A 26,363-nucleotide genomic window follows, 5' to 3' on the forward strand; every position below is an offset into this window, starting at 1 on the left:
TTACAGTTCATCATGTCCCTCTGAGGTCTCTTGGTCTTTCAGTTTGAATTCTTCAGCTGTAATCTTGCCATCTCCATTTCGGTCCTGATTTGTGAACATATTTTTAACAATCTTTGCAGAGTCAAAGCCAGGAGCTAGTTTTCCTTTGCCAGAATCAACCTGAGCTTGAATGTATTCTGAAAACTAGGGAGAAAAAAAAAAGTTCACAATAGAATAATTAAAACAACAGACTAAATGGATATTTTAGAAAGACCAACAATTACTGCTCAATACTAACTACCAGGGTCCTAACCACTGGAGGGGTGAGAGAACATATATGTTATTACCCTTAGATCTTACAATCTAAATTGGACAGATCAGACATGAGGTAAAATCTTGCTACACTGAAGTCAACAGAAGTTTGGTCGTTCACTTCAGTGAAGCCAGGATTTCACCCACAATACAGATTGAAGATGGGTTATCCAAGAAAGACCTTGCATAAGAAGAGTTTTGGGAAGGGAAATGAATGAAAAGAGAGAGGGGGTTTTTTGTGTGTGTGTACAAGTATAGGGAATTCCAAGTGTGAAAGCTGACATGGAAACAAGTGCAAAGGTAACATTTCAATAAATGTTCCTCAAGCAAAGTATTAATCCATTTATCTTTAACTACTCCTCCTACGACTTTAAAACAAAACAAAAAAACATATACCTAGAGCTATAAAAGGGCTGAGCGGGGCACTTGGGGTCAGTGGGAAAAAATTTAAATCAAAATGGGGGTCCTTGGGTTTCTAAAGTTTGAGAACCGCTGTGTTAGAATAACTATAAACTAACACAATGTTGAGCCTCGGTATAGGTAAAGACTGTCGTATTTAGCATATCGACTGGTTATCATTAAGGTTAAGATTTTGTCACGGATATTTTTAGTAAAAGTCACGGACAGGTCACCGGCAACAATGAAAAATTAATGGAAGCCTGTGACCTGTCCCGGACTTTTACTAAAAAAAAAGTATGACAAAATGGGGAGCCTGAGCAGCTGCATGCAGCTGGGAGCTCCAAGGTCCCCCTCTGCTGGCAGCTCTGAGCTGCGGGGGTTCCCCCTGCCGCCAGCGGCTGCCAGGAGCTTCGGGGGTCTCCCCTGCCGCCCGGGAGCTCCGGGGGTCCCCCCGGCTGGCTGGGAGCTGCAGGGAGCTCTCAGGGTCCGCCCTGCCAGCTGGGGTGGCCAGGAGTGGTGGGGGTTCCCCCTGCTGCCAGCGGGGAACTCCGGCAGTCCACCCTGCCAGCCGGCACTGGCTGAAGTCAGAGGTCTTTGGAAGTCACAGATTCCGTGACCTCCGTGACTAAATCACAGCCTTAGTTATTGTTAACCCTGGGATGAAATCTTGTTTAACATGTAAATGTGCATGTGTTCTAACACAATCTAATATTCCAGTGCAAGCATTTGAGCTAAGTAGGTGACCCTTGGATTTTTGTCTAAAGGTTCCAAGAAGTCTGATTCTTTAAAAGGCTTCGGCTTGCCTAAATAGTAACCATTTGTTCTTTTGACATCCATATTCTGTAACCTCACCTCCCTTGGAGGGATTAAGGGGAGGAAAAAAATAAATAAATAAAACAAAGGAGTAACAGACTGATCAAGATGAAAGTCCAGTACAATAGCACAATTTTGGTTAGAAATTTGGAGGCCTCAGAACCACCTTTTCTTTGCAGACTCTGTGTAGCAGGGTGGACACCTGCTCCTGCCTGGAAGGGCCTGAGATAGCCCAGGGAGCAGGCAGCGTGAAGGCTGAGCTGATTGGGGGAAGTGGCTGCAGCTGGGGCCACGCCCCAATCAGGCCTCAGCTGGCCCTATATAAGAGGCTGGGAGCCAAGCACTTAGTCTCTCTCTCTGCATTCAGGGAGAGAAGGGCCTGGCTGCAGGGAGCTAGACACAAGGTACCTGTAGTGGAGCAGGGCTGGGGAAAGGCTGAGGAGCTGGGGTGCTCCAGCCTGGAAAGCCCCAGGCTGTGGCCTAGTATTAGGCCAAGGGGTACTGGGGGTTGCAGAGGGCAGCCCAGGGCTAGGCCAAGGCAGCAGGTCCAAATCCTCCTTGCCGATGATGAGTGGCCTATACTGCAGTCTGCCCCAGGGAGCGGGGGCTAGTTGGTGACTGGCAGTGGCCTAGTGCTGAGGCAAGGTGGGGATAGTGGGTGGGGGTTCCCCAGGGAGGGGAGACCCAGATCTGTGGGGTACTGCCAGGGGGCAGCATCCCAGTAATAGGGGCACTGGGTCCTGGGAGGGACATGGGTGCCAGCAGAGGACAAGGCGGATCACTGGCCTGCAGAGGGCACTCCACAGGCTGGTGAGTTAATTCCCTGGATGACCAGTAGGAGGTGCCGCAGGGGTGAGTCTGGACCCTTTACACTCTGGTAGAAAGTTGGCTGGCTATCAGGGCCTACAACTCTGAGACCCTCCTAACCTTTAAGTAAAATTTTGCGGTTGCCAGGGGTAGCTTTGACAACCAGGAGTGCCGCTAGCTTCTCTGTCGCCCTAGGCGGTGGAAGGTCCTGCCCCAAAATGCTGCCCCCCACAGAGGCGACGGAAGGTTCCGCTGCCGAAATACTGCTGCGGTCGCTGCCCCCCAAATTGTAGCGCCCTAGGCAACTGCCTAGGTCACCTAATGGGTTGCACTGGCCCTGTTGACAACACAAGAGACAAAAGGGAATCTCAGATAACCGGAACCAGACAAAAAACAGGGTCAAGGCCTCTACCTTGAGCAAATCTTTTAAACCAATTCCATAGGACGCTAACTTTCTAGTAGTAGGCTTTCAAGACTCCAAGAGGCTGCCTTCAGATAAGTATAAGACATCCTGCCCTAGAATCCCAGTAGCCATATTGTCAGTTTAAGGGATTGAGAACCAGAGCATCTTACATCTTCCAAAGTTAAATGATCTTGTTTTAAGAGGCAGGATGACCTCATGCTCTTTTTCCCTTCCTATGGGCTCCTCATCACCCTGTGTGTAAGTGGGGCTTCCACTGTTTTGATTCCACCATGCTGAATTTGTATAGAAGACAGGTAAATAGCTGGAGTATTTGTGGTACCTTAGAGACTAAAATTTATTTGAGCATAAGCTTTCGTGGGCTACAGCCCACTTCATCGGATGCATAGAATGGAACATATAATAAGGAGATTATATATACACACACACACACCACATGAAAAGGTGGGAGTTGTCCTACCAACTCTAAGAAGCTAATTAATTAAGAGAAAAAACTTTTGTAGTGATAATCAAGATAGCCCATTACAGACAGTTTGACAAGACTGAGAATTGTCAAACTGAGAATACTTAACATGGGGAAATAGATTCAATGTGTGTAATGGCTCAGCCATTCCCAGTCTCTATTCAAGCCTAAATTGATGGTGTCTAATTTACATATTAATTCAAGTTCAGCCGTTTCTCGTTGGAGTCTGTTTTTGAAGCTTTTCTGTTGCAAAATTGCCACCTTTAAGTCTGTTGAGTGGCCAGAGAGGTTGAAGTGTTATGATTCCTGATGTCAGATTTGTGTCCATTTATTCTTTTGCGTAGAGACTGTCCTGTTTGGCCAATGTACATGGCAGAGGGGCATTGCCATCTCTCGTGTCTGGGAGGGAACCTGTTCCTCCCTGTTTGGCCACAGACTAACACACAATATTTATCCATATTTCCTCCTATAGTGTTAATACATATATTTTACAATGACATTAATCACCAGTGTGCCATTAGCTTTCAGAAAAGACCAAACTCTATACAGTTTTATAATACTGTATATTGTATACCAGCAGTTGATTTGATTGATTATCACTTGAGGTTCAGCCACCCTGTCTTTATAACCCAATAAACCTTTAAAATGGATTCTTCTGAGGATTACCCCTCAAAGTAGGGTTTATTCAAGCTGTGAGAAAGGAGACATGGAGTCTGGTGGTGAAGGAAACTCCATGTTCTTTCTTCCCCCACTTGTTAGCTTAATAGCTATGTTTACCTAATATGTAAAATTGGACCTTCACTGTCTTTTCCTGAAAACGGGGCTGCTCAGATAATCAAATATACATTCGTTTGTCTAAGGCAGACCAGGCTACCAATTTCCCCTGACATGCCTCATTTAAACACACTTTAGTCCTAATTCCAATATATATCCATAACTCTTAACACACACACTATGCAATAATATTAATGCTCAGTGAGTTATTAGTTTTCAAATGATAACTCCCAAGGCATATATTGTAGAAAGATTATTACAATAGCGTGTAGGGTGTGAATACAGGGTTACTTAGGAGCACAGTCTTACAACAGAGAGCAAAGAGAATGGAACTATCACACTGCTGACAGCTTTTTAAAGAGAGACAATAACATCAAATCTACTCCGCTTCAAATAATGAATTAAAAATAGTTCAGGGTCTACACCTGCATTTGAGCCCTCTAGACTCTCTTTTTAAAGCAAATTTTCCTTTAATAAACAAAAAATGTCCCTTACATGTTACATCTAAATACTGACACAAACAGAGGCAGGGAAACTGTGCACAAAGTGCTGTCCAATGCAGAAATTATACAGACTGACTAGATTATTTGTTCCCTCTAATCTCAGTTACAATAATCTCAGGTGCTATTTGTAACAACAGCAGCCACAAAACTTAAGATAGAAGTGTGGTGTGTGGTTTTTTTTTGTTTGTTTTTTTGACATTTACAAACATTTTGATCCAACACCCTTTCTCACATCTTCCCCCCAGCCCCTTTATAGATCAAACTCTGGTATCAACAATCACATCCAAGCTTCTCCCTCCCCATTCAGTTCTGAAACACAATGTACATTACATCTATCCTGTAGACAAGAGCCTTTCAGCCCTGTAAGAATAGGGCAGCTAGAGGAGAGAGAGATAATAGGAAGAAGGAGGAAAAGAAGTTTAGTCTTTTAACCACTGGTCTTTCTGCCTTTTGACAGCCCATATTGTTCTTGGTAGGGTTTTTTGAAAATTTAAAATGTAAATTTAATTTAAAATGGCAGCTTCCTGTTAACTTGGTAGTAACCATAGCCTGGGCTGGATAAACTCCAAAACTTAAAGACAAAACCTGACTTCTCCATGAGCTTCATGGTGATGGAGCTAAGAACAAAAAAAAAATCTCTGCAGGTGGTTTTACCCAACTTACCTCCTCCAGAAAAACTTCTCCATTATTATCCTTGTCAATTTCTTCAAAGAGATTTGGAGAGACATCACCATGCCAGACAAACATGTAGCCATCAGGTAAGCCAGACACTAGTTCCAGCAGTTCAATGTCAAAAACTAATACTGCACTACCAGGAACTTCTCCTTCTGTCACAACAAATAGCAGTGTTACGCATTAACCTTCAGTTATATGGCAAAAGGACAATTTAGGGTTTTTTCACAATTAAAAAACATGTCTATTACTTAAAGTGCAACTACAAGTACTTCACGAGGGGTCCGATCCAAGCCTAATGAAATCAATGGGAGTCTTTTCATTGACTTCAGTGGGCACTGGATCAGGCCATCTATAAACAGCAAACTGGGGCTAGACCATACAATATTTGATTATATGAGACACATGCAGCACTAGATATTTGCTATAAGTGACATATATAATGTGAGTTTTTAATCTTAAAGGCCCTGACTCAGGAAAGGCACATAAACATGTTTAATTTAAGCACTTGAATGGAATTTAAGCATTTGCTTAGGTGCTCTTCCTGAATAGAAATGCTTTCCTGAATTGGTGGCCTAGCCAAGTTTCAATCCAGTTATTTTGATACACTTAATATAAAAGTTAACCTTTCCTTAACGGTGTCCCACATTTTTATTAATAAAAACAAAAATAGGTATATGGCAATATATAGCAACTCCATACATCCTCTAGCTACAGATACAAGATTCTTTGTCTGATATATTTCCTCCACTGGGACTCTCCATTGAATATGCATGATATTGGTTTTTTTTTTTTAAAAGGAAACAAATCAAAAAGGAACTTCTGATCCAAAATGAATAAAGGAGTTGCACCAGATATATAAGAAAATACTAATATATTCAGAATTATGCTAGCATTTACTCCAGACCATATGTCCAATGTAATCTTAATAGTGTCAAAATACCACTGACACATAATTTAGTAGAATTTTTAAATACATTATGGTGTTTTTAATTAATAATTTTATATAATTTTAATAAATTTATAATTTGTCTTGGATTCACATACAAATCAAAGAAGTGTTCAATTAATCTCTCATATTTATTCTATATTCAACTCAGTGATATGCCGGACGCTGAATCTTTAGACAACAGAAGTTGACTATGTTCTTTAGGAATCCAAATCAACAAAGTCAGAGTGAGCTGTGGCGAGTTTGATATCATTAGGACACCATTCCCCAAGTTCTTTTAATTGCACAGACCAATAATAACTCCATGTACTAGGCACTGATAGTCCTCTGAAATTTCAATGTTTTATAATTAATTCTTGGAGCCCTATAATTCCAAATTAAAGACTCAATCCCACAACATTCCTCCTGCACATAAACTCTAGCCCATGCATAGCTACAACAACTCCAATGAGACTGTTCACATGGACAAGTGGAAGTGCAGGCCCAAGTACAAAATTATCAAACAATCAATCATAATGCCTAATTTTTAGCACTTAGAACAATGATTGGGATTCACCAAGCCTGGGTTCAGCACCTACAATTAATGGGAAGAGATGGGCACCTAAGAATGGGATTCACATGCAGGGGTTTGGAACGGAGCCCGCAGCTGGAGCGTGGAGCAGCTCCGGAGCAGTGGAGCTGCAGGTTTTTGCCTGGAGCTGGAGCGGAGCCGGAGTACAGCTCCAAAGCCCTGTTCACAAGAGGCAGCACGCTGAGTGAGGAATTGCCTGAGCTAACCAATGGGAGATGCAAAGGGAAGGCGTGTGCCCCAAGCCCTGCCCTTCACAGGGAGTTAGGAGTCTAAAAGTCTGGACTACAGGAAGGCACCTAAATATGGTTTGGATTCACAGTTGTGAACCCTCTCCTGGAATCAGGTGCCTAAGGGGTTTCTTGCAAGAAACAATGGAGGATGAGGAGTTCCCTCATAACTTTTGGCCCTGTGGTTAGGGTACTCACCTGGGAGTTCCTCACTCAAGTGACAGTTCAGTGTCTAAGATGCTTTGTGAATCTAGCCCTACTGCTGACAGCATTCCATTATGACACATGGAGGCACTGGCACTCAGTGGTGTCCCATGGTAATAAGCACACTGGCCAGAATGTCATATTTTCAGAGCCATATTATTAAAGGTGGAAAGTTTATTTCAACCAAACACTTTTTTGTTAAATTACTGGCATGGAAAAGGTCCAAAGAGAGCACTGTAACACTGTGCGATAATTTTAAAAATGTTTAAAAAAAAAAAAACCCAAATGTTTAAAAATGGTATTTTTCCTTACCTTTTCAAACCACTCCTACCCCAGAAATAATGAAAAACAAGACTAATAACACACATACTTCAGTCACTCAGTAGGTAATAAGTTACACCACCAGTTGTCTATTAGGTTCCATTTACTTACCAACACCAGCTTCTCCATAACCAAGATGGGGCGGAATAATAACTGTTCGTCTCTCTCCAACGCACATATCTCTAAGACCCATGTCCATCCCCAAAACAACCTGTCCAGATCCCAGAACTATATTATACGTTTTACCAAGACTAATCCTGAAAAATAAAAGAGAATTTTTACTACTTCCATGTTACCACCCAAACTGTACAGTTTCTATATCAAAGTCCCTTTGTGGCCAAAAATCAAGTTTACCTCTAATGCTATATGCTTCTAAATAGCCAAGTGGTGTAATTGCTGAGGTAACAGATTGTATGCGATAGGAGCTTCAGACATCATGGTCACTTGAATTAAACCTGATTAAGGATTTTAATCCTCCCAATCAAAACTCTGAAATACTTTGTCATTCAAAAAAAGGGCTTCTTGCCTTGCAAATATCTTTGGGGAAAAAACACTTTGTAAGCCACAAGCCTGATTCTGCAAAGTCTTAAGCACATGAGTAAGTTTACTCACACGAGGAATCCCCTTGGCTAAATAAACCCAGCTGGGATTTTCAGAAGAGTTTAAGGGAATCAGGCATCGAACTGCCATTGAAATTCAATGGGATTTGGTCACCTACCTTCCTTCGGCTCCATTAAAAATCCCAGTTTGTGTGTCTAGTATATTAGGTAACTAATTTGAACCCCAAGGCAATTGAGGTCTTTATTGGTTCTAAGAATCTTGCTAATATTTTAGTCCTATCCTATTATAAATTATAACTTGCTACTGGGGTCTTACTTCTAAGATGTATTTCTATGAAGTGATAAATAAATTATATATACTTTGTTTGCAATGTTGTTGTAGCTGTGCTGGTCATAGGATATTAGAAAGACCTGGTGAGTGAGGTAATATCTTTTATTGTACCAACTTCTGTTGGTGAGAGAGTTTCTGTATATTTCAGTCACTCAGGAGGTAATACCGCCGGTTGTTTGTTAGGTTTCATTTACTTACCAATGCCAGCTTCTCCACAACGAAGAAGGGGCAGAATAATAGCTGTTCGTCTCTCTCCAATGCACATCTCTGAGATCCATATCCATCCCCAATACATTCAATAAAAGATATTACCTCACCCACCTTGTCTCTCTTATATACATTATAATTCTAAAAGGCAAGTTTGCAATCTTGGGACTTTTTACTGGCACCTGTCCTTGCAGCATCTGAGTGCCCCTTTTTCTGTCAGTCTCTTTCCTTTTGTCATTTTTTGCTGAATTGTGTGACCCTGAGTACAGAGCCTCTATAAGGAAAGGATGGATGGTCCTGTGGTTAGGGCACTACCCTAGCACTTAGAAGACCTGTGTGCAACAGATATGACAGTGCCCTGCAATAGCCTTATAGGCCTGGCTTGACATGTGTAATTGGAGGTGGGTGAGGTATCATTTCTTAGGATTAGGGAGGTAAATGTGTTTCCCATCAGCTGGCAGGAAACAGAATGTCTGTGTACTAGCTAAGATAAGGGGAGAACAGTCGAGGAACCATTTACAATGGACAAGATAAATCCGGAATGCAAAGAGAAAGTTGTATATGGACATTGCATGGAAGAGCATGCAGTATGGGAAATGGTTCCTACAAAGCAACCAGACAATCCCAAAACATGCAATGCAGCGTATAGTAAATGCAATGCACTGTGTACATGTATACAAAGGAAGAGGTTTTACTGTGTAAGTCCGGATGTGTGGTATGTTCTATATCCACTGTGCTTGAGTCTGATCAACTGAGCATAGCTTTGCTGTATGCCAAATAAAGGAATCTGAGTGACAAAACTGAGTTCTTGGGGACCTGAGTGAAGGGATTCTCGGGGGAAACCCAAACAATCCTGGGCAAACATTATGGAATTAAGTTAAACCTTACTGAATTACGTTTACTATCTTTGGGGTCCATTGTATTGAAAATGCAAATGTTTGTGTGCTATTGTGGAGTTGTATGGAACACCTCTTTTGGAGAAATGAGGATTTAAAGCAATCTCTGGGAGACAAGGTGAACTTCAAAAGACTGTGCTGAACAATACAGCAGAGAAAATTGATCTTTTGGGACAGCATGTATAAGAGTGGAATTCCTAGGAAGTACTGGGGGGAGAATATTGCAACCCCCCACCTTCTGACTGAGCCCATACAGCTTCACCCTGAGGAGGGGACCTTTGCTGTGCTGACCACCTGTTACTGGAGGACAGTTCAAAGACCCAATCTGGCTTCTCAAGAAGCCAAAGAAAGGACTTTTGTTTAAACAGCCTGGTTTTAAACACATTCGGGCCTTCGTTCTGAGCCAGCAAATGGACAGGACCTCTAGTCCATGGGTGGTCCCAATCTTTAGGGTCGGGCTCAAAGAACAGACAAGGGCCAGAGCCCTTGTGGAGACTGGGGGTGAGAGGAGACTCTAGTAAGCTTATTAGCATGCATGTAGGTTCTTTTATGGTGTTTAATATGTTCTCTGTAATACTATTGCCCTAAGAATAAAGAAGTTTGCATAGAAAGAGCTGTGTGGTAGCTTAACAGTAGGCAATTACACTGTTATCAGTCTCTGAAGAGGAAGCAAGCAGGTCTGCTTAGGCAGACTGTCTTTTGCTGGGAATAACATAATGAAAGCAGGGAACTAACTGTTCAGCCTGGAAATACCTGGGTCAAGAAGGAGAGAGACATAGGTCTCCACCCAAGAGAGGCAATGGCTAGAGTGCCGGAAGCCTGAAAGTGGGTGCTCTTGCAGAACCACTGAGGGGAAATACAGGTTCAGTTGCCCTGAACTGTGACACAGGGTTCAAGTCCTTGCTTCACCACAGACTTCTTGTGTGACCTTGGGCAAGTCACTTAGCCACTCTATGCCTCAGTCTTCCATCTCTAAAATGGGAATAATAGCACTTCCCTACTTCAGAGATGTTGTGGGGATAAATGCATTAAAGATGTGGGGTGCTGAGATACTATGGTAATGGTGGCCATATAAATATCCAGAGAGAGAGAGATTCAGCTGCACAAGTTATAATGAAAACTATGGACTATTTCTGGTGTTTATGTTCTTCTCTTTAAAATACATAAATAAAAGTCCTTCCCTACCTCACCTCCCAAATAAAATACAAATAAGGTAAATTTAACAGTTCTAGTATTATTCAAAAAGATGAGGGGTGCACAGACCCAAAAACGGAACAAGAGAATTTATTCAGTCATAGCAAACACTATCTGAATTTACTTCAGCTCAATCCAAAATGTGGTTCATCTAAAATAATCTATTTTATGTCACAACAAGGAAACTAAACCAGTCAAGAAGGATCAGCACAGCAAAGAAATTCAGCTGACCTTTGAACGAAGGAGACAAGGGTTGCCAGCAGCTTTTGCCTCCATTCACACTCCTAATGTGTACAGTAGGCAGGAAGTAAACATTCAGAACCCCTTTGTCCCCCAACCTGACCCACCATAAACATGATCACGATCCAACCATCCAACAGTTTCTCCATGAAGATCTCAGCTGCAACAGAACCTAATGAAACACCCTAGTTCATGTGTATCTTGTTCATCACCGTGGTGACAATTTCTATGTTCCTCTCTCACATCCCTATTTCTGCTGTCCCCAACTCTTTCCCTTTGGTTGCGCTCTCTCCCCATTTTTCCCTATATGAAAAGATTTTATAGACATTGTCAGACAGGAAAAATAAATTGGTCCCATGTTAACATGAATATTTTAACATCACTGTCAACCTTTTTCCTTTCTGAATATCCTAATTGCTTTGTATGATATTCATTTTGACTCTCGCTTTCATAGTTACATAGGATATTTCATATGCCAAGTGATGTACTTACGTTGAGTCTAACAACGTGCCATCCAGGAGTGAGGCGTTGTAGTGGTACTTCAAGTAATCTCCTTTCTTACTCAATACTGTGCAATTGGAAGGTTTGTAATGAGTAGTAATGTTGACAGAGTCCAAAGGGTTATGGAAGTCAGTCACATGGATGTCAAAAACCAGTACTGCAGATCCTGGAATCTTTCCTAAATAGTAAGCAATCATATAAGGAGAAATAAATGGCATCTACACAGGTACATACTGGCCTCATACATCACACAGTGAGAATATATAAAATGTTGAGTCTTCTACTGAGTGATTTTGTTCTTTGTTTCAGTTTACATTTCTCAGGATTAAAGCACTGAGTCACCTCTGCACACAACAACATAGATACAAGAAGCTTCCAATGAAAGACACTTAAAATGCAGAGGACACCAATAAAAAAGTACTATATTAGCAGTCAGTTCAAAAATTAAAGGAAAACATTTCCATCATTCAAGGTTTTAAAACTATGTACTCTACTTTGAATTTTTAATAGCACAGTGAAGCTGGAAGTTTACATTTCCTGTGACCAACTTAGCCACTTGATTGGTACCTCACACACCAAATCACTATTAAAGCGGCAAAATTGTAACAGAACATCAACACTTCCACCAGGCACTGGCAACTGAATAACAGCAGAAAAGGGGTTAAACTGCTTAAAAAACCTTGACAAGTATGTGCTTTTTCTCACACCCCAAAGTATTATGTTACCAACAGCGATAGATGTATCCACAACCACCAACGGGTTTCTTTGCTATAAGTCTAATTCCCAATTAGCACAGTGGAATGTTGTCACAAAAATGAAACATTTCCTAAAATGTTATTAATGGAAAATAATGGTTTATGTACTGGGAAAAGCTTTTTAAAACACAAGCACACAACTGCGATTGACTAGAGAAATTGACATAGTTACACTCTAGCAATACTCTTCCTAGAAGCGAGTGAGTTTTCACAAAGGAATTTTAATTGTATGTTATACATACACACATCCTTTGTTGTTACATGCATCCACTGTTTACAGCGGCGGCTTAGGTGTCCACAAAACTTGTGGCTGTGGAAGGAATGAGGAAGAAAACTTAACACACAGAAGTCCTTTAGCATACACAATTTATTAAGATCTACAGGAAAGAGGCTCTCACTGCAGAGTTCATAAACTCGCAGACTCCTGGCCCCAGTAACCCGTTTGTCTGAACCATAGATTATCCAAATAATTTTCATGTCCCCACCTACAGTCAGACAACTGAGACTGTGTATAATCATATCTAGCTAACTAAAATCGTTTTGAAGACTCTGGGCCTAATTCTGCCACTTTTACGCCCTTTGAGTACTATATTAATATACACACCTTTTGAATACCAAAAGAGAAGGATAAACACTTCGGAGATTAGCTAGTTTTAATTGCTCTGAAGAACAAAGGAAGCAATGCTTCCTATGAAAGACTGTACTGAAATAAAAACTGAGCTCACCTCTTCCTTCTTCTCCATATCCAAGATGAGGTGGAATTATTATTCTTCTCTTTTCCCCAATGCATACCCCAAGCAAACCTTCATCCATCCCTGCGATCACATAACCTTTCCCAATGTAGGTGTCATATGTATGGTTCCGGGAATAGCTATAGAAAATATTTTGCTTTAGTGACACTATTATCAGTATCAGCAGTTTTGTAACTTACCTAATACTATAGCAAACTTACACACGTGTATGTTTCCTTTTCCCACTTTGTGATTGTAGTTTTTTAAACTGTTGTGTAACTTTAGCATTCTTTTTAAACCAGTTAAATCCAGATACATGACTGTATTCTATCGCTGTAGCGGTACAAAGCAGCCATTGTGTAGCAGTGAATCTGGCCCATAATGTTTAGCCAGTCACAGGTGCACGTTTTGCTTATTTATGATGGTTAAACCGATACTGAGGAACCCTGGCTGTGGAACAACTGTTTTGCAACAACATCTCTGCAGGATACAAAAAGTGAATATTAAAAGTCAAGAATTACCTCCCTAGATTTCTCTCCTTATGTATATAAAACTAAATGAAATTAAATTTTAATAAAAGTAACAGTTTTCTCCCCCTCAGTTCAAGCACTGCTTTAATCAGTTTTTATAAATAAGGTACTGGATTCATTTTCACCAGACATCCCTCATATGGTCTCATTTTGTAGCAAAAGCAATGAATAATTACTGTTAGAATAAATTGATATCTGGGTGACTGCCCCTGAATCATCTACTAGAGGAATGGAGAGATGAATAAGCTCCAACAAGGAAATGCAGGTAATATCCCTCTCTCCTAAACTATTGGCCAAGCATCAAAAGGCCAATCCCAAGCATTTGGACCAACATCTGTTACTAAAGAGAACAAATCTACCACAAAAGATGCTATTGCGTGCTGCACCTCTTGGAGGCCAAGTACACGCACAGCCCAAGGGAGGAAGCGCAGAACTGATGTTAAGCCACCATAATGGCCCTGGGATTCTGGACGCCAGTGCAGCCCATGGTGTAATTTAGGCAAGCCTAGCTGGGTTGCCTGTGAGTAGCCCTACAACTTAGAATTGCCCAGAATGGGTGTAGAGATCATTACTACAGCCCCACTCCTAACACACGTCTCCTACCCCCAGCCTCACTCCTGACATATTCCCTATGCCAGTGGGAAAAGTCCCCCGGGCTGGCTCCTTTTGGATGACTAATTACACATGTTAGATATTGTCCTAACTTGTAACTTCTGCAGGAGGTTAGAGGAGTGGCATTGTAAGAATGCATGCCATTTTAATGAATAAATTTTATAACTAACATTTGTCAGCTCTTTAACATGATGTACAATTATTCAGATGCACGGGGTTACACAACATCTCTCACTATTTATTCACAATGACCAAGATATAAATGCAAAGAAAATTTTCAAAAACTGAGTTATTACAGAAAAGATTAGATCAGTTTACATTTTTATAAGAGGAGAAAAATGTTGACAGGTAACACAGTTCCTATGCTATGCTTGAACTCTATAGTGTACTCCAGTGGGGAATATGCAACTCAGGGCTTTGGCATTCTATTTGCACGTCACTAACTATGACTGAATCTCTCTGTATCTCAGTTCACCTATTGTAAAGTGGATATCCTATAATTCTATTAATGTAGATAAAGTGCTTTCCAAACATAATATTAATTTAAGATCAGATTACAGAAGCCATAGAGGCATAAAGTAGTATTGCTCTATTTATTCTACAATGGTTTCATTGCAATTTTTAGCTGTTTGTGCCAGGTTTAAAATAGAAAACTTAAGAACATAAGAACGGCCATACTGGGTCAGAGCAAAGGTCCATCTAGCCCAGTATCCTGTCTTCCAACAGTGGCCAATACCAGGTGCCCAGAGGGAATGAACAGAAAATCATCAAATGATCCATCCCCCGTCGCCCATTCCCAGCTGGGAAACAGAGGCTAGGGACACCATCCCCGTCCATCCTGGTTAATAGCCATTGATGGACCTACCCTCTAAGAACTTATCTAGTTCTTTTTGGAACCCTGTTATAGTCTTGGCCTTCACAACATCCTCTGGCAAGGAGTTCCACAGGTTGACTGTGCATTGTATGAAAAAATACTTCCTTGTGTTTATTTTAAAACCTGCTGCCTATTAATTTCATTTGGTGACCCCTAGTTCTTATGTCATGAGAAGGAGTAAACAACACTTCTTTATTTACTTTCTCCACACCAGTCATGATTTTATAGACCTCTATCATATCCCCCCTTAGTCATCTCTTCTCCAAGCTGAAAAGTCCCAGTCTTATTAATCTCTCCTCATATGGCAGCCGTTCATTTTTGTTACCCTTTTCTGAACTTTTTCCAATTCCAATGCATCTTTTTTGAGATGGGGTGACCACATCTGCACACAGTATTCAAGATGTGCATGTACCATGGATTTATATAGAGGCAATATCCCTTTCCTTAATGATTCCCAACATTCTGTTTGCTTTTTTTGACTGCTGCTGCACATTGAGTGGATGTTTTCAGAGAACTATCCACAATGACTCCAAGATCTCTTTCTTGAGTGGTAACAGCTAATTTAGACCCCCATCATTTTATATGTATAGTTGGGATTATGTTTTCCAATGTTCATTACTTTGCATTTATCAACATTGAATTCCATCTGCCATCTTTCATCTTCTTGATAAGAACTTAACCTTGCACACATTTTTCACCATATGGCTTTATAAATTGAAGTGTTCCTGGACACACAGATTAATCTTATTAATTATGAACTGACCCATACTTATGTCCTTTTTTTCTTTATCAGAGAGAGATTTGTTATTGATTTTAGTATTTTTTAAGGACCTGATTCTGCAAGGTGCAGAGTTTTCAAGTAGGGAAGTAGGATGCTCTTGAGTTTAAGGCACAAGAGTAGGACTAAGAGATGTGGGTTCAATTCCTGGCTCTGCCAAAGACTTCTCATGTAATCTTGAGCAAGTCACTTAATCTCTGTGCCTCAGTTCTCCAACTGTAAAATGGGGATAATATTTCTTTTCTTCCACCCTTTGTCAGTCTTGTCTGTTTAGAGTGTAAGCTCTTTGAGGCAAGGGCTGTCTTCTACTATGTGTATATGGTGCACCTAGTCAAGTGGGGCCCTAGCCTCAGGTGGTGTCTTAAGCAATACTGCAATACAAAGCATGAACAATGACTCTTAATCCCACTGACACGCTCAAAGTTTCGAATTACTTCTGATAAGGAGATACACCCTCCCTGCTCCCACTCCCAACTACCGCCTGAAACTCACAAGTCCCACACGCTTTACAAATGGATAGGAAATGGGAAGAATTCTAGAGCATTCCTACACACTACGACTGCTTATGACAGTGTTATAAGAAGCCTCATATATATATATACACACACACACGTATACTGTACACATATAGACTGGAATTAACAATAGTTAGGTCTTGTATGCTGCTTTTCATCATCAGAGCTGAAAGTGCTTTACAAAGGAGGCCAGTATTATCCTCATTTTACAAATGGGGAAAACTGAGACACAGAGAAGGGAAGTGATTTGCCCAAGGTCACCCAGCAGGACAGAGCCAGGAATAGAACCCAGGTCTCCTGAGTCCCATCCAGCACTCTATCCATATAAATGTCTAGTAGTTTGGTTACCTGGAATCAAATAATGTGCCATCCAGCAGCGTGCCATTATAGTGATATCTGAGAAAGTCCCCTGTCTGGCTTTTTCGCTCACAGGATTCAGGCACTTGTTGGTTCTCAATAGTGATGCCATCTTTCGGGTTATGAAGATCTAGCAGAGCCACATCAAAAACCAGAGAAGCCTGACCAGGAATCTCTTTACCTACATGTGAGATGGGGAAGAAGCAATTAAGTCAGAGCAATAGTTTTAGAAAGAATTCAACTTTTTGCTTTTCATGATGTTGTTATTTATATTTTGTTTTCACATCCCAGATAGCAGATTTGGCTATTAGGACAATGAATAAAAAAAAAAGGGGGGGGGGGCGGGACTGCAGAATTATGGCCCCCCAATCACATAGCCAAATCTGCTTTCAGTCAGTCATCCAATGCGGGGTTGTCCTCTAATTCTTTGAATTCCATTATTTTATTTATTCTAGGTATATTTATACTGAACCCATTGTGATAACACCCGGTCATCCAAAATACTGGTTTCTCCAATTAAAGATGACAGAAGTCTATGTACAGTGTGTGCATCTGACCAGGGTTTCTGAATTAGTGAGCATTTCCGTCATACTTTTGAAGGTATATATATAATAACAAATGGGATAGAGAAGGTATACTGGAACTTCTATTCCCCGTGTCCCATAAGACAAGGAGAAGAGTTCACACGATGAAATTAAAAGCGGCAAATTCAACATTGATCAAAGGAAATACTTATTCACACAATGCATAATTAGACTGGAACTCACTATCACAGGAAGTCGTTGAAGTCAATCAAGATTCAAAAGAAGATTGAATATTTATATGGATAATAAGAATATCCAGAGTTATCATAATTCATGATGATAAAAATCAAGGAAGGGATATTAAACCTCATTGTTCAGCACTAGAGCCAAATTTCTAACTATTCAGGATGAGGATGAGACCTAATGTGGGGGGACAGGTGCCCCATATCTGCCTACTATAGCATTCTTGCCTCTTCCTTTGAAGTATCTGGTACTGGTCACTGCCAGAGACAGGATACTGTCTAAGAAAGACCCTGGGTCTGATCCAGGATGGCAATTCCAGATCTGATCTGGGATATATTGTGACGTAACACAGACGACTCTTTGCCATCAATGATGGGCATGGGCATGGATTCACAAACACTGGCTCAGATATGTGTGAGTGGAGTCCAGGAAACAGCCTACTGATGCACTGTTATTAGTGAGACTAGCAACAAGAAATAAACAGAAACTGGGAACTCTAAGATGACTTTCCACTTATTAAGAGAAGTCAAATTGCTGTGGCAGTTGTCTAGAAGAAATAAGGAAGCACCTGACTTCCAGTTTAAAAAGCATATGGAGTTTATTCTTCATAGAAAAAATTACCTGCAAAGAAATTAAACTTCAGCATGTGTTATATATTACAATTAAGTCAATGCTAAGCACTCATCTGTCAATAAGCCAGCCTACTATTTATGAAAGAAAAATACCTGCACTTTGCTGATAAGCCACATCCTGAATTACTTTTAGAAAAGTATTTTCCATCAATACATAATCTGAAATAATGGTACTTTCACAATGCTAAATACGTAATGCAAAGGTTTGGTGTTAGAAAATGGAGAGTTTGGGGAGGGAAGAGGGGCACTTTTACCATCTCCTTCTTCTCCATATGCTAGGTAAGGAGGTATTGTGATAATGCGCTTTTCTCCTACACACATTCCTAGGAGTCCCTTGTCCATACCAGGAATCAGCCATCCAATTCCCACATACGTGTCGTAAGTTTTCATCCGATTGTGGCTAAAAATTAAAACAAAGAATTAAAGAAGAAAAAGCTAATATCACAGAGCCAATCAAAAAAATAAAGAAAATTAATAACCAAAAGCCACACACACAAGCATCACAATGAGTTGCTAGAGCTCACTTCACACTTGGCACAAGGAATACAATTTACAACCTTCTGTTCCAAAAACACAGGCATCTACAACTTGAGCTAATGGAGACATTCTGGGTAACATTTTCCAAAGTGCCTAAATGATTTAGAAGCTTAAGTTCTTTTTCAGGAGTGATTTAGAAGGTTAATCTCATAGATTTAGGAGCCTAAGTGCCTCATTGAGTTTTCTATGTAGGATTTAGGCACCTGTGAATATTTTACCCTCTGTTATATTTCAGCATTAGTAGTACAAGCCTTTAGAAGGGAAGAATCACACACACACACACACTTGAGCAAGTCTGACATTTGATCCCATAGAGGACCCTAAAAATAGATTGGTGGAAGCCTTAAATTTACTAATCAAAGAATTTATGAATAGCCTAGATTTTGTAAGACATTGGCAGCACAAAATTTCTCTTTCATTTTTCCGTGAAACAGGTTTGGCTCTTGAACATGTGGGATTAATTGTGCTGGCCAGAGCCTGCCTGGCAGTCATTGCAAAAGCTTCACACAACGTTCTGCCAATATTCCAGGCAGTCCTCTGTTGGAAAGCAACACACATTGGAAGACTTCCCAAAAGGGTAGTTAAAAACCAGAAGACCTTGACCAGGCTAACCCCATTTTTAAAGTTCCAAATAACTAACCTAAAAGAAGACAAAAAAGTTACTGACAAAATATTACTAACTTTAAAACATATCCCTTCCAATCCCTACCCACAACAACATCCATACCTTCCATGGTCTCCGATTCTCACTAAGCATGATGTCCCAACATGAAATCTGATTATTAATAAAATAATACCCACCATGAAACCCCAGCGAAATACACAGGCTGCCTGCCTACTGAGGCATTTTAGAAATGGAGATACTTTATTTTCTTTAACAACCCTGTATAGTTTTGTACATAAAACTAACACCACATATAAATATCAATATTAAAATTGTTACAAAACCTATTCATTAATTTTATTATAGAATACTGTCGGTATGGAAAGTGAAAGGGAGAGAAGCTGCCTAATGTCCATGGAGTAATAAGATATCACTTTTACTGATTTGAGCCAGTACTACAGTCATACAATCCTCTAGACCGATGTGTATAACTCTTATGAAGCCAAGCTACTTCAATAGTCTTGCAAGCTCCTTTCTCTTTGTTTCACAGTGTAGTAATTAACATTAGTTATATTATCCACTTGGAAAAAAGAGGAAAAAGCCTCCTTTAAGTAGCCCAGAACAGATATATTAAAAAAAATCCACAGAAAAATATTAACACCTTACCTTGAGTCAAACAGAGTCCCATCCAAGAAAGTTCCATTGTAATGGTATCTTACAAAGTCAGACACCTGGATTGTCCGAGTACATTTTTCAGGCTTCAAATAAGTTTGAATTTGAACCTCATCTTCAGAATTCCAAAGATCTATCAGAAGTACATCAAAATGAAGCACTGCATTTGGGGGGATTACACCAGCTGCAAACAAAACAAAAAACAAAAAAAGTTAAAATCATTATCATGCTACCCACCTTTTCACAGGGTGCCAAACTAATATAAAATCCTCTAACTTTACTTGGGCCACTGAGAGCATCACACGGCTGCCACCCACAAAGAAGTTTTCTAAAGAAGATAACCAACAACAGCTTTATACTTATTTACAATCTTATACCTTTATACTTTATAACTTCATATGTTTACTAAATGGCTGTAATTATACCTCCAGGATAACACAGGAGGGAACAAAATTAAATCTTTGGTAAAGACCCAATCCAGAATTTTGCTGAGCTCCTCAACCCCCTATGAACTCTGCCAGAACTCTGCCTTTGCTACAGATGAGGGCACTTAATACATTATAAGATCAAGCTCCAAATAACTGTTTGATACTCCTAGACTATTCTCCTCTATTTGGACTTGAAAATTTTACACATGAGCAGTGAGTAAGAAACTTTCCTTGAGGAAACTGGAGGCTTACTTATTAAATTCTACCGAATGTTATAAGGACACTGTCAACTTGAAAGCTAGTCAGTTAAAAAAAAAAATTAAAAAAGTTAAGTCACTTCAGGTAGTAACCCTGAATCTTCAGCCAATTTTTGTGATTTTTCAACATTTTCGTTTTTCCATTTAAATCATAGGACTGGAAGGGACCTCAATAGGTCATCTAGTTCAGTCCCCTGCACTCATGGCAGGACTAAATATTATCTAGACCATCCCTGACCAGGGGCGGCTCTATGTTTTTTGCCACCCCAAGCACGGCAGTCAGGCGGCCTTTGGCAGGGTAGGGGGGGACGCAGATTCGGTGGCGTGTCTGCGGGTGATCTGCCGGTCCCGCGCTTTCGGCGTACCCGCCGCAGAATTGCCGCCGAAGCCACGGGACCGGTGGACCTCTTGCAGGCATGCCGCCGAAGGCTGCCTGACTGCCGCCCCCCACGGCTTGCCTCCCCAGGCACGCGCTTGCTGCGCTGGTGCCTGGAGCCATCCCTGTCCCTGACAGGTGCTCGCGTAATGTTCTCCTCTCTCCTGTTTTTGTGTGGAAAACCACACAGGGAGAAACTGACTATATATGAAATGTTGTCAAATATGCTAGTCAAGCAATCCAAAAAAAAATAGAGAACAATATTTTGGCCCTGATCCTGCAAGTACTTATGCATCTGAGTGCTCCCACTGAAGCTAAAGGGAATGTTTACATGCTTAAAAGTTAAGTGCACGCTTACCTGATTGCAGGATCAAAGCCTCTCTCTTTAATCTTTTCCAGTTATGGTAAACAAAGATGTTACTTGTAAAAATAGTACGTAAAAACAAAATTCATTAAAAAATTTAATTTTTAAGCTGAACCGTCATTTTTAGAATAATTCTAGCCTTTATGGTCATGGATACAACTTTCCAAACAAATATGACCCAGGAATAAGGTGATACAGTGTTGTCTTTGTATCTAGCAAAGTCTGCAGAGTGAAGTTGCCTTATTACCATAGCATTGGCCCTGGACTTCACTGGTGAAGCCCCTGTATTTTAATTCTTTAACACTGAATGTCAGGTATCTGAAAATTGCCCTCTGACCCACCCAAAAAACATCAAATCAGGTGCAGTTTTTACAGTTCTTTTTTGTAACTTCAGATTTTATCAACTTAATTAAATCTCCTACATCCTATGCAACCAAAATATTTATAGCCATGCTGCTGTACTTACAAACTCCTTCACTCCCATAGGCAAGCTTGGGTGGAATTTTCACAAAACGTCTCTCGTTCACACACATTCCAACCAGAGCTTTGTCCATCCCTGCAATAAGCTGGCCTTTTCCCACAAACGCATTGAATGTGGAACCCCTGTCATAGCTAACGAGAGGGACAGAGAGAAAGAAAAACATAAATGGGTTATTTACAAATTGCTCTGTGTCTATCTCTTGTCCCAGTTTAATTTTATCTTGTTCCAAGCTCACCCAGTTAGAACATCAGACAGACCTGCTATGGAAACCAGGAAACTAATGCAAGCATCTCCTAAACTTCACTCCTCCATTTGACCCCAATGCAATCTCAGCCTGTTATCCCTCACACATGCTTCCTAATGATGTAACAGGTATCTTCACACAAACATCAGACTACAGCTGAATTTTGCTAATTCACACCAATGACCAGAGGATCTATTGCAAAATTACTGAATTAAAAAGCAAATTAAACAGTTTTTAAAAAGCAAGGAAAATGTACCACATAATATACTTCGTTCATTTATTTTGACAAAAGTAGTTTAATTTTATAACACTTCAAAAAATAGTGGTAAGTGCACTGTAATATATTGTGTAAAATAATGATGCCTTAGTAACATGCAATTTCATTGCTACTATTATATCTTTCCCGAGAAGGGGGGAGCACTGTTTTGGGGGCTAACTGTAGGATGTGCTAATTAGCTACATTTTTCTCCTCCACACCCATTTCTTTGATATTAAGACTTAGACGAACATAAAAATTTACAGATTTGCTTTATACAGCAAGTTTGCCAGTTCCAATAATGTGACATATACTGGAACTTATCTTCCAGTGGGATGATGTATGAGTGTTTGGGGTAAATCTGAATTATAATAAAGTTTTCCATAAAATGGTCACAGCTGCACTGTAAATAGGAGATTCCCTGCAACAGTATAAGCCTGGGTGGTAAAAGCTTAACCACATTAAATTCAATACCAAGTACTTTCTTTGAGGTAGTAATTCAGTTCAGTTTATCTGAATAAATAAATGTTGCACTTAATTTTCTTTAATGGAAAATGTGAACAACAAACATAACAGGAAGGCAATGAAGCCTCTAAAACATTCCCCATCCTCTATATGCCTACATTGCTCCCCTATCACTGCAAAGCCTTTATGTTGTCTTCAGGTCATTTTCTTCAGATAACAAGAGCAACTTTTTTTTGTTTAATGCTATGTCCTCCTTTCTGCCTGCAAGCAGCATTCTCAAAACCAGCCAGTAGGTGGATATTGTTATAGTCAGGGCTTTACTTTCAGAGACTGCATACATCACTTCCACAACGCACTGAGGCTCCTAATAGCCCCAGGCCTGGAATTCCTAAACTGCTTGTAAATGCGAGCTCCCTGTTGACTCCACCATTTTGCAACAGGCAATAACTTTTCTTAAAGCAGACATTACTTGATACACATCATTCGCTTCCTACTGAACAATATTTCCCAGAAATTTCTAGAGAACTTATGCTGGAAAACACAATTTAAACAAGCTCCTAGCAAATGCTGTTATATCTACAAGCACCCAATTAATAAGATTTTAAATTTATATGTTAAAGATTCTAAATGAGGAATTGATACTTGTCATATTTTGTCAATTGGGGAATGTATGACTATGTCAAGGATCAATTTAAAATAGCAAAACACACAAATGTATTATGCATTAAAAACAAATCCACAGTATCTAAAGGAAAATATTTGTATCGACAGTGGAACTGAGCAAAACTATACCAGACCAAAACAGGTCTGCATGACTAATTTTACTGACAGTTTACACAGATGGCATTTTTTTATTTCTTCGATATTCTATAGTTAAAGCCAGACCTAAAACTCCAAATTATCTGCATGGAAATAAGCACACATATTTGAAGAAGAAACACAATGGCATGAATTCTGATTTTTAAAAATAGATTAAATGTAACCGTTACTTCCGCAATACATTTTACAAGTCTGTATAAAAGTGATTTGTAGCAAGGAGACCTAACTTGGAAAGAACTGTACAGTAAAAGCTTCCAAGTTTCATGAAAGTTTTCATCACTGAAGCAGAAAGCTAAATAAAACTGACAATTATCCATCATAGAAGCCTGCCTCTGTTTAGGCTACAGAGGTCTTTTATAAAGCAATTTCAAATCACTACCCAAATATATTTGCTCTGATTTCATTAATGTAGTCTTCTCTTGCACCTTTAATTTAAAAAACTAGCTAGCAGCTATAAGAACCATAATAGAAACTTTGTAATAAATAAATAGTACACCGCTACCTCGATATAACGCTGTCCTCAGGAGCCAAAATATCTTACCATGTTATAGGTGAAACCGCGTTATATTGAATTTGCTTTGATCCACCAGAGTGCACAGCCCCGCCCCCCCGGAGCACTGCTTTACTGCGTTATATCGGGTCACGTTATATCGAGGTAGAGGTGTAAGTATATATTTGATTCAAATCAATCTTTATTTCCTATATGGTAAGCACCTTAAAAAAAAGGCTTCAAATAATCTAATCAACAATAAAAAAAACTCTTCAATTTCTAGAATTGCTAACTTGATGCAGTGTCAGATTTTTACTTTTTAAATTACTCTAAAACTAAATTAGTAAGCCGCAAAAATGTAAACCACAAACTACCATCTAGAGCAGAATAACAGACAAATAGACAATAAACAAATAGACCCAATTAATTTCTACATTTATTTCTGTCATATATGTTCCTACATAGATTATTGCTTTTCATCAATATTGCTTACTAGTTATTAAAATAGCACTCAGAGGACCTAGCGAGGTTTGGGGCTCTATTGTGCTGGGCATTTATAAACACATGGGGTATGTCTATGCTTCAAGCTGGGGTGTGTGATTACCAGCCTGAGGCAACATGCCTGCAAGAGCTTTGATGAAGTTAGCACACTAAAAACTGAGCGGCGCTATAGCAGCGGGAGGGGCTAGCTGCCCTGAGTACATGCCTAGAGTGTCTGATGGGTGTGTGTCTGGGGTGGGTAGCCCCTTCTGCTTCACATTTCACAGGCGTTTCCTCAGCCAGAAATAATTGGAAACCATTAAACATATATGTTTATACAGTTTATATACATACAATAGTCCCATATTTCCACGTGGCTCTTACACCTTTGTGCAGTGCAAAAAAGACTTATGACTTCATATGACCCAGGGGATGGGGGGGAAAATGAACCAAAACTACTGCCCCCTCCAAGGCAACCCTGGAGCCCCAGCCCACTCCCATCTGGAAACCACCTTCTCCAAAACCCCGCACTCTCCCTAGAGCTCTCCAAACACCTACCTTTTATCAGAGAGAGAGAAAAAATATGTTATACAGGATATAAGCCCTCACTCCTCAGAGAATAAGCCTGACCGGGGTGAGAGAACAAGGGGGAGTCCTGGTGGCACTTTAAAGACTAAACCAGATTTATTTATTTATTTAGGTTCCGTGGGTAAAAAGCCCACTTCTTCAGGCAGGGTGAGAGAGAAACTCTTACAGGGAGCTTATTCCACACTTGCCCACTAAGGGCACGTCTTCACTACCCGCCGGATCGGCGGGTAGCAATCGGTCTATCGGGGATCGACTTACCGCGTCTAGTGAAGATGCGATAAAATCGATCCCTGATGGCTCTACCGTCGATTCCGGAAATCCACCGCGGCAAGAGGCGGTAGCGGAGTCGACGGCGGCGCGGCAGCGGTCGACTTGCCGCCGTCCTCACAGCCAGGTAAGTCGACCTAAAATACGCCACTTCAGCTACGCTATTCACGTAGCTGAAGTTGCGTATCTTAGGTCGACCCCCCGCTGTAGTATAGACCTAGCCTAAGTAGATTGCTTCTTGCGCCTCTCTTGGAAGCATCTGATACTGGCCACTGTTAGGGCTGGTCTACACTGGGGGGGATCGATCTAAGATACGCAACTTAAGTCGAAGTATCTTAGATCGAATTACCTGGGGTCCACACGGCGCGGGATCGACGGCCGCGGCTCCCCCGTCGACTGCGCTACCGCCGCTGGCTCTGGTGGAGTTCCGGAGTCGACGGGGAGCGCGTTCGGGGATCACTATATCGCGTCTTAACGAGACGTGATATAGTGATTCCCGCTAGATCGATTACTACCCTCTTATCCGGCGGGTAGTGAAAACGTACCCTTAGAGACAGGATACTGGACTAGATGGACATTGGGTCGGTTTCTGTCTGGGAATTCCGGGGGGCTGAAGACCCCCACTTCAACCCCAGAAAAAAAATACAACCCACCTGATCTCCTTCCCCCACATAGCTCCTGGCACCCCCAAAACCCAGCCCCAGCACCCCCCAACATAACCCACCTCAGCCTCCATCCCTGACCCCTCTGAAAACTCCTAAGGACCACTCCCCCCTCAAACTCCCCTGCCCCATCTACTGCTGACCTCCCCACACATCCGGAAGGGGGCAGCTCCTTCTCCCTGCGGCCCCCACCCCCGGCTCCTGTCAGGCGGGCCGGGCGGTACCTGGAGTCGAACTTGCTGCCGTCGGGGAAGGTGCCGTGGTAGTGGTAGCGCACGAAGTCCCCGCTGCGCACCGTGCGCGCACACTGCTCCGGCACGAAGCTGCGCTCGATGTGCACATCCTGCCCGTCCCAGGGCTGCTCCCCGGCCGGCACCGGCGGAGCCTGGCACGCCACCCAGCTCACCAGCAGGGCGGGCAGCAGCAGCGAGCAGCAGCGGTGCCTCCACCGCCTGGGCAGCATCCCCAAGCCCGCCAT

General features: G+C 41.1%; 1 protein-coding gene across 2 annotated transcripts; it reads right to left on the reverse strand.

Annotated features, from left to right (window-relative positions):
* FKBP9 (FKBP prolyl isomerase 9) lies at positions 1-26,363 on the reverse strand. 2 transcript variants are annotated; one of them, XM_065399982.1, is made up of 10 exons: positions 26,110-26,363; positions 21,600-21,745; positions 19,703-19,892; positions 18,150-18,295; positions 16,488-16,677; positions 12,825-12,970; positions 11,336-11,522; positions 7,527-7,672; positions 5,135-5,298; positions 1-183 (listed from the first exon to the last, which is right to left on the reverse strand). In XM_065399982.1, exons 1-10 carry the CDS (start codon positions 26,361-26,363, stop codon positions 1-3), a joined length of 1,752 nt encoding a protein of 583 aa, XP_065256054.1. The 2 variants fall into 2 exon arrangements, with proteins under 2 accessions (XP_065256054.1, XP_065256055.1); XM_065399983.1 differs by having other exon boundaries at positions 5,135-5,295; positions 12,816-12,970; positions 26,110-26,222.

Source organism: Emys orbicularis, chromosome 2 (assembly GCF_028017835.1).
Source record: "Emys orbicularis isolate rEmyOrb1 chromosome 2, rEmyOrb1.hap1, whole genome shotgun sequence".
Lineage (NCBI taxonomy): Eukaryota > Metazoa > Chordata > Testudines > Emydidae > Emys > Emys orbicularis.